This window comes from Platichthys flesus, chromosome 3, assembly GCF_949316205.1.
Source record: "Platichthys flesus chromosome 3, fPlaFle2.1, whole genome shotgun sequence".
NCBI lineage: Eukaryota > Metazoa > Chordata > Actinopteri > Pleuronectiformes > Pleuronectidae > Platichthys > Platichthys flesus.
The window spans coordinates 22,900,271-22,910,084 of NC_084947.1; the positions used below are offsets into that span (position 1 = coordinate 22,900,271).

General features: G+C 40.7%; 1 protein-coding gene across 2 annotated transcripts; it reads right to left on the minus strand.

Annotated features, from left to right (window-relative positions):
* Positions 1–654: 654 nt before the first annotated feature.
* Positions 655–4,795, minus strand: myl2b (myosin, light chain 2b, regulatory, cardiac, slow). 2 transcript variants are annotated; one of them, XM_062381630.1, is made up of 7 exons: positions 4,712–4,795; positions 2,954–3,043; positions 2,774–2,849; positions 2,111–2,215; positions 1,299–1,377; positions 1,179–1,227; positions 655–1,062 (listed from the first exon to the last, which is right to left on the minus strand). In XM_062381630.1, exons 1-7 carry the CDS (start codon positions 4,712–4,714, stop codon positions 958–960), a joined length of 507 nt encoding a protein of 168 aa, XP_062237614.1. In that variant the 5' UTR covers positions 4,715–4,795; the 3' UTR covers positions 655–957. The 2 variants fall into 2 exon arrangements, with proteins under 2 accessions (XP_062237614.1, XP_062237615.1); XM_062381631.1 differs by lacking the exon at positions 2,954–3,043 and having other exon boundaries at positions 4,712–4,784.
* Positions 4,796–9,814: the final 5,019 nt, after the last annotated feature.

A 9,814-nucleotide genomic window follows, 5' to 3' on the forward strand; every position in this document is an offset into this window, starting at 1 on the left:
ACAGGCTCATTTATCTTACATTTTTAACAAATGCATATGTAGCTACACCATGCTTTATTTTTCATATTTGCTCTACACTTAAAGGAATACCCTGGGACATAGAGGTTTGTAGCTGCTGAGCTCCACATGCCCTGCACTATGGTCCCCCGCTGCACAGTCAGCACTTCACTAAAACTCACATGAATATTTGAATGTGACTACTGAAAAGATTTTTCTGCTTCAACTATGGGAAGTAAAGCCACACACAAATCTGTCTTCATGGACTAACGAGGAAAAGTTATTGTTTCTCACACTGGGAGCTGATAACCTCCTCATAGGTCTCCATGGTCTGAGCCAATGAGAACCTCCCTTGTCATCAAAACTTCATACTACTGGTCAATAGTAACACAAACCCGTAACTTTTCAGTTGTTATAGTACTTTAAAAATTCTTCATTTGTAAACACCTTTTTACCGCTGTTGTTTGTACCGTAAATGCAAGTTTAATCACTAGACCTGACCTGCACACATTTAAAAAAAGCTGATAAAAGTCACGAGATGTACAGTAAGTGTTTAACTGTTAATATTTGTAGATATCTTCATAGGTGCCACGTCCAGTGAAATGTGAATGTGCAGTGCTGTGAAACTAAAATTTCCACAATAATACAAATCCTCCCTTCCTTTATTTATTCAGTAAAAATATCTCATAGCAGGTCTGATGAAGACATATTAAACATTTCCTTTACTGTTATCACATAACATTTTAATTTCACATGGTACATATCAAGCAATTGCTCATATATAGTACAACAATACCCTCACACATACATATATGTGATCAACAGATAATTAATAGTTTACACACAGTTCTGAGTATGAAATAGTTGAATCTGAATCTTCTGCTGTTTGCCTGTGTGCTCCCTCACATATATCTTGGCACAAACATGACACATTGATTTTAAAGTCCAGAGGGAACTTCTCTATTCTTGGTCTTTTTCTTCACCATGTGTGATGACATACACCAGGTTCTTGTAGTCCAGGTTTCCGGCTACATCTGGAGGGAAAGCTGCAAACATCTGTTCCATCTATGGGTAAGAAATAAAAAAACATTTATAATTTGTATTGACTGAATTAAAAGAAAATAAATAAGAAGTAGACAATGAAGAAATAAAAACGCTGCTGTCAGACGTAGATCACTTGCCTCTTCAGGAGAGAACCTATCTGCCTGCGTCGTCAGCATCTGTGTCACACTGTGATGAAAAGCAGAGGTGATGAGCAGATGGAACACTCACCTCACCTCAACCTCATCGCTGTTACTCACTATTCTTTCTTAAACGTTCCTTTTCCCTCCGGATGGAAGACTTTGAAAGCGTTCAGAATGGTCTCCTCTGGGTCGGCACCTAAAGACGGATGGCTCAGGGTTCATTGAAAATCAAAACAAATATGCATTCCCCATTATTTCCATGGCCAAGCTGTCTGTGTTACTGGGAACAACTAGCTAATACTAATGTGACCTAATACAACTGTCAAGTGATAAATCCTCCCTGCACGATTGTTCGAATGTTTGTGTTATGTTGACAGGTGTTTCTATTAATTTGTCCACTCTATTCAAATCAATCAGGGTAGAGTACACAACAGACACACCTCTTTGTATAATACACTGCAGTTCAACAGCACCACGAACTGTAGCCTCCAAAATGGCACCCACCCACCCACCCACACACACACACACACACACACCCACACACACACACACACACACACACACACACACACACACACACACACACACACAGCTTACACAGTTTCAAAACAAACTGAACATTACAGCCTTCACTAAGAGGAAGAGTTATTGCAGAACTTTTGTATTCTCCGACAAGTCGAGGAAGATGGCCGCCCACGTTGTGTCTGGTTCTGCTGGAGGTTTCTTCCAGCTAATGAGGGAGTTTTTTTCTCCACAGTCACCAAAGTACTGCTCATCGTGGGCCTTGAGATTATGTATATCATGATTTGGCACTATACAAATAAAACTGAATTGAATTGAATTAGAGAACATTTTTAGTTTTTGGAACCCGACAAACTGACACCTGGCAGTATAATGACGCTCTGGACTGTACAGAACTCCCAGCTCACCTTTTAGTTTCTCTCCAAACATGGTGAGGAAGACAGTGAAGTTAATCGGCCCTGGTGCCTCCTTCAGCATCTCATCAATCTCCTCCTGCTTGACATTTACACGGCCTAGACAAGGTGGAGCAGACTTTAAGGGCTACAACCATTGATCATATCCATCATTACATATTCTGCTGCTTATTTTAGGAATTGTTTAGACAATAAATACTACAAATACTACTACTAGTCCCAAATTGTACACAGTCATAGATATCGGTCCCCTAATATTCCTGATTTGTTTTTTATCAAGATCTAGGAATTATTGGGAAACTAATGAAAAGGTAAAAAATACAAAGACAAAAATATCGTGCAATGTTAAAAAAATTTAAAATAATTCCTGGATCTCCTCCAAGCTGGTAATTTTAAAAGTAATCTATCCAGTAGTCTTGTGCCAATCACAATGTTCCTGAAACCTAGTGTCAGTCTGGAACCACAATCATATTCAATTTATTTTCACATTAGACTAGGAAAAGCAACAGTTGCAAAGTGCTGAAATATTGACTTTTCTTCTGGAAAAATTATAAAAAAACATTATATGATATATCTATAAAAATAGTTTTGCAGTTGGGCACATGTGTATGAACATATAACAGTGGAAATCCCCACACCAAAGAGTGTTGTTCCAACCTAGAGCTGCAAACGTGTCTCTCAGGTCATTCTGGTCAATGAAACCGTCTCTGTTTTGGTCCATGATGGTGAAAGCCTGCAGAGGTCACAGGGTGTTACAGGTCGTTCCTCCAGTTTACACACCACACAGCAAAGGGGGATCAAACTCCTTGAGAGAAAACATTTGGCGGTGGCACTGACTTCTTTGAACTCCTGGATCTGGGCCTGTTCAAACATGGAGAAGACGTTGGAGCTGCCCCCCTCCGCTCTCCTCTTCGCTTTCTTGGGTGCCTGCAGGGTTCGACAGCGACGCTTTAATTACATCCAATACTGATGGCACAATCATCACCTGGCTCCGGCTTCAGTCATTATCGGATTTTACTGTGACACATGCGCTTATGATAACGAGCCAATGATCTGCAAACTTACCGCAGGGTTGGGGGCATTAATTGCTCGACAGGCGAGGTTTATACAGGGCCGCATTTCATTAGGGGGGGGATTACAAACACTGTCAGTTTGTTATGGAAATATTTACTCAAGCCTCCGATATTTTGTGAGAATGCAGACTAAGCCTGGGGAGGGTGTGGTCCGCTGCTCTGCTCTCCTACTGTCCCAGGATCACATGAGGGATTATTCTGTAGGGCCTGGGTGGTGACAGGATGGTACACTGTGGCTTGTTTGATCAAAAATCCCTCAGAGGCGAGGATTATGTTGATCTATTTACATGACTGCCAAGGAAGTGTGAAAAACAGTCTGAGGGGATGCGGAGCGACGACACCACACTGCTTGGCTTCGCGGGCCTTTCGACAGCTGCTGTCTAACCCTCGTTGTGGATTAGCTCTGGAGCAGTTGTGTATCTGGTGGACGGGACCTCTGGTGCTCAGCTGCACTTATTTCTTTATTTTGTCTTAAGAGGATTCGTGCAAGTGAGAGGCAGAGCTTTGCTGTTTCTTGGTGTCTCAGTGCGGATCATGAGACCAACATGGACTTCAATGTTCAACCATAATAAAACATATGGTTATTATTGTTCCTCCCCCTTCCTCTGCTCTTACCTTGTCTCCTCTCCTGTCCATTTGCTCCTTGTTTCCTCCGCCTTCCTCTCCACCTCATCTCTCTTTTTTTCCCTCTCTTCTCCCGCCCTTTATCTCCTTATTTACTCTCTCTTCCTATCTTCTTCACTTTCTCCTCTCCTCTTCTGTTTTCTTTTCCTCTCCTTTCTTGCCCTTTCTCTCCTTGTTTCCTCTCACCTCCTCTGCTCTACATGTTTCTACTCTCCTCTTCCGTCCTTCTTTTTTCTTTCCTCTCCTGTCCTTTCTCTCATTGCTTCCTCTACTTTCCCATTCTGTCTCTCGTTCCCCTGTCTGTTTTTTTTCTCCTCTCTCCCCTGCCCTCCACCCTTTTCCTCTCCCCTCCTCTCCTTTGTTTCCTCAACCTTCCTTTGATCGTTTCTTTTTCTTCTCATTCTCTTCTCTCCTTGTTTTCCCTTCTTTCCTGTCCTTTCTCCCCTTGCTTTCTCTCCTTTCTCTTTTCCTCTTACTTTCCTCCGTCTGTTTCTTTCTCATCTCCTCCCTACCTTCCACCTTTTCCCTCTCCTTTCTTTGTTTCCTTCCCTGCCCTCTCCACGCCACAGTTACAAACAGATTTTTTAAATTTCATCATTGTGAGTGGCCAAAATAATCAATAACTTGTCAATAGGACGACTGGAGTACTGTCCTATTGATGAGTTTTTGCTGATCTGTATTCTGTGCATAAGGGTATTGACATGGAATGTATTGATTCATTATCGATGGTGTGAGTAGAGCAAAATGTACAATTTATCAAAACATATCATGACAGAATACTATATGAATATATCTGTATATAACTAATAACAACCATGCAACAGAAACAGAGAGTCTCTTTATAGTGCGGTGATACTCTAAATAAAATGCCGTGACGGTGAGATCTGTGTCCACTCACCATACTTCAGTGGTAGCTGGATCAGGACTGATCAGTATCCTTGCTGCTTTGTGATGGCGCAGCACAAAAAAACAAGGGGTAGATATACTGACCCCTCCACCCTCTATTGTGTTGCTTGCTTGACGACTATAAATACTCCATGCCTTCTTTAGGCAGAGACCCAGGTAAAGAAGACGACCCCTCAGCGCCCCCAGCCACCATTGTCAGAGATCATGAGATTTAGGGATAATGGCCACACACGCATGGCCCATTACTGCTACCCAAGAATAACAACAGCACATAGCTGTGGCTCAGGAAGGACAGTTGTGTTTGAGACTGACTGTCGCACTTGATGGGATCCATCATCCAGCTGTCCTGTCAGAGCTCCACTGGGACCGAAGCTATGCCCTGATGGGAGCTGCTGTTTCTTGGTAGCACAGTGAATGGAAATGGTAGCTAAAGCTGTCTGAGCCCCAATAGGACTTGTTCATAAACAGCATGTGAGGCTATGCAGTGGAAAATGTTTGTGGGGAGCATTGTTCATATGAGGTTAAACAATGTTTAGTTTTCCAAGTTGGTTACACTCAGCCACAGATGTGGTTTTGTGTTCTGAACCAGGTCACATTATTGCTTTACTCAGAACAGTGTTTATGAGCGGAAAGTTTGGTGACAACAGTGAACACATTTAGCAGAGCATGTGAAGAGTCACAAACAAAAAGAGTTGTATCTACACTTATACTGTAATAGAAACATACATACTTATCCCAAATGTATTAACTTAGAACTTAAGTTATAAACCTGCCTGTTTGCTTGGCCTACTTAACAGTTTTTCTGAATTGATGAAACTCTGTGACCCATTCTCTAAACTAAACTGAAAACTGGCAAAACAACTTTATCAAAGCAATCACACAGATGGCAAATCTGAGTCACACATTTAGCCAAACTCTAACATATTCTCGTTCAAACATTTAGCAGTGTGCTGCACTTTGACCCATAATGACACACAAAGGCCCCAAAGGTTAAACACAGCTAACTAACCTGTTGTCCACGTTAACACATGACCACTAAAAATTGAACTCAGGTGACCATACAACACTAAACATTATCAATATGTCTGAACATCTAAAGGACGATTGGCTCAGACATGACAAAGAGGTCCTGAGCTGGCAGAGCATCGTGTGCTGTGATTTTGGGACAATGAGAGCTTTCACAGTCAATAACCAGCGATTTTTCTCAATGTTTGCCTTCCACCATACTCTCCCTTCCTTAACCCTCAGCATGGCAGTGGAAAGTGTATGACTCAAACCCCCATACCCAGGAAAATCTCATCTATTAATGGAAGCAGCGTGTGATGATATTGGCTCTATTGGATCTATTCTACCTGGATCTATTCACAGCTGGATTCGGCAAAGCAAAGATTCTTTCCACCTTCCTTAGCAAGAGAGAGGATTGTGAGTTTGAAGAAGTCATGTGGTCTAACCCGTCCCAGAGACATGATACTGAGGCCGGGTGAAAGATTTGCATGATTTGACTTCCTGTAAAATCCTAAAGTGGACTTTCTTTTATTTTCACTGCAGGTTTTCCAGTTTACATATACGTTTTCCTATAAGTGCAGGAAAGGGCAAATTTCACCCAGTAAATATTGTCAGTAAATTCTCAGTAAAGATTTATTTTCTGCTTTTGTCAGATGTCAGTGTTTTGCATTTATTTGTCTAGTGTGTACTGATTAGTAGATCAGAGTAGTGTCTCTGCATTTGTTGGCTTTGTGTGTTATATGATGGCAGTGTTCGGTCTGGGGTAAACATAAAATGTTTTTGATCAACTGTTTGATTTAGCAAGAAAAGTCAAAGGTTTTGTGAGTTGAGCTTAAATTTGGGGATTTGTGTTTACTGTCTAAAAAAAAGGAGAGGAGTTCCAGAAAATGTGTTTTAGCAATTCATAAAAGCTACTTCAGTATTATTTCTTGTCATTAGAGAGTCCTCCTCAAACTGTTCTACAATATACTGTCACTTTGTATTGTTAGTGTGCTGGACGTTGTGTGCAGAGGTTTTTAGAAATAGTTTTGGCGCAGAGTGAAGTTTAAAAAACGTTTTGTTCATCCTAGCTGGTTTATCTGCGATGAAGATTAAATATTGAATGTTTTTCATTAAAATAAAACAGAGATAGTGTGTTGTTTATATATAAGATTGAACTTACATTATGTTTTTCATACATTGCATATCAGCCATTTCAGGCTTTTGGTAAGAAAGTGACACCATTTCAAAATGTACATATTTACATGAAGCACCTTTGGTATCTGTTACAACCTCATGTCTTCTTGTGTATGAGAAGACATACAAACTGGGATTTTCTGCAAATCGTTTTAAATGGTCACGATGGATGGGGCCAATCAACAGCGCTGTTTGCTTGTCTTGTCTCCTCAGGGTGTTTGGTTGGGTTACAGTCAGGGCTGTAGTTGGGCCCTCACTGAGCTGTCCCTAACCCTCTCCTGCATTAACTTGGCAGTATACTTTGAGTCATTGTCCTGTTGAAGGTGAGCCTTTGGCCCAGTCTGAGGGACTGTGTGCTTTGGGGCAGGTTTATATTAAGAACATGTTTGTCTGTCTGTTGAGATTTGCCTAAACCCTGACTGGTTTCCCTGTCCCTGCTGCGGAAAAACGCCCACACAGATGCTGCACCATGCGTCAGTGTTAGGTTGGTGTCACGTGTCTTTCACTGTGGAGACGCATCCTTCTGTCAATTCTGCCATTAAGGCCAGTGGATGCTGTAGTAATGGTTCTCCCTCTGGAAGTTTCTGGAGTGACCACTAGGTTCTTGGTCTCCTCTGTTACAAAGGCCTTTCTCCTCTGATTTCTCAGTTTGGCAGTCAGCTCTGAGACGAGCCATGGCTCTTCAGAACTTCTTCCATTCCTTAAAGAATTATGGAGGCTGCAGTGGCTCTTGAGAACCTTCAATGCAGCAGAATGTCTCTGTAGTCTTTCACAGATCTGTTGCTCGACACCATCCTGTCCCTGAGTTCTGCTGACTGCTCCTATGAGCTCATGGTTTAGGAGGACGGCCATACGTACACAAATGTAGCAGGTTCACATCTGACCTGTCCGAGCAAGGGTGGAGTAAAACATTTGCATTCTGTGGTGAAGCAAAACCAAAGGTATAGCTTTGTGTTGGAGTTCAGTGTATGCTAAACATTTACCTGTGATATCTACCTGCAATTGCGTATGTCTGACCATGACCTTCTAGACCTCACATTGACAGGTGTGTGCCAATCAGATGAATTTGACACGATGACTCAAATGAAGGAGTAAAAACCAGTTAAGAGAAATGGGAGGCACTCAAGCTGTGTCACAGACAAGGATCTCAACACTAATATCAATGTGATGTTTTTTTTTTCTTATTTATAATAATTTTCAAAAGGCAGTTTTTCACTTTGTCCTTATGGGATATTTATTGAGTGTAACCTGATTAGGGAACAATATTCAAGTGTACAAAAGCAATTCCTTTATACTGTATAATGAGAGTTATTACAACAGTATAATCCACAGCCTCAAACACATCTCAATTAACTTCACACACACATAGACAAAATAAACATCCCTTATTGGTCCTTTTCGCATTTTGACATGTGTGAAAGTCACAGCTAAAAGTGTTAAAATGAAAGATGGTGTTGGTGTGCTTCATGCTGACTCACTGTTTTGTCACTCTGGTATTCTTGAACTGAGCACAGTCATTGTGAGAGGTATCAGTAGCGGCTGTGCATTTCCTACAATGACATGTCGAAATGTCTGCTGTGAAAAAAAGATTGTTGCTTGAGTGTCTGAGCTCAGAGAGCAGAAGTGAATGTGCAGAGTTTGACACCAGAAGGCGGTTGACACCTTCATCTGTGGAAGACAAGAAGCTTCCCAGTGAGCTTGTATGTGTGAACATGACTCAGTGACCGCAGCAGTTTGAAAGCCAGTGTTGGTCCAGTGCGCAGAGAAACTAGAAGTGGGAACCTGAATCCTCCAGTGCACGTATGCTGAGAATGTACTTCTCAGTGAACAAGGAGACATCTTGTATATTTTTTTAAACTGCAGTACTAACTTTGGATGTTGGAATAGTTATCAAAAGTTTGCTCAATCATTAAACCTTAGTTACTACTTACCTTATCCTTTCTGTAGTAACCTAAACCTTAGGACATTAATCTGAATCTAACTTTAATCTTAACCTCACTGTAGCCTCAACCTAACCTTACAAAATATCTTCTTGCTAAAATGTAATGGTATATGTAATGGGACTTGCTTTTTGTCCCCAGTAGGAAGATAAGCCCCCCCCAAAAAAACACACAAAGGCACACACAGATACACAGACACAGTGTGGAATATTTACAGTAGGCTATATTAATTAATTTAAGTATTTTTATGACTACAAATTGAAACCGCATGGGTCACTTTGTTGGAGAAGTAACTAAATGTAGATTTTATACATTTTAATTTTGTATAATTTTAATTTTGGGTTGTTTATTTATTTAAATAATTTTTTTTTTGTAATTAATATTACCCAATGCCAGCTGGGATTGGCTGCAGTCCTGTAACGATAAGCTGTTTAGATAATGGATGGATGTTTTTCTTCCCTTAACTTTTCCCTGAACATCACAAGTGCCACTTCAGTGTAATTCCTGAGATGAAAATGCGTCTAATTCCAGCAGATATTTCTACTGGTGTTAGAATGAAAACACAGGAGTAATTAATTACTTTAATTAAGGCTGCGCTGAAATTAGATGCTCATAATGTTGAACACAGGATTAATATTGGTCGGTGACCAGTCACTTACCTATGTTGTCCAGTAGGTAGTGCTAGCAACCCACAGCATTCAACATCCAAACATCTGATGAGTCTATACTCTCAGCTACACTGAATTAACCGATTTCTACATTTGATCTGATTTTAAATAAATACTTTACTGCATCGGTATTCCTAGAAATCCTGTCGTGGTGTGTATTGGATTTCGTACCATTAAAATCACATGGGAGCTCATCTGCATTATGAACCAACTGGAGGATTTAATTATGTTGATGTAATTTCTATTCATAAAAATTAGAAGATACTATCACATTTTCTTATGAATATTTTAGTAAACTCTTAAATG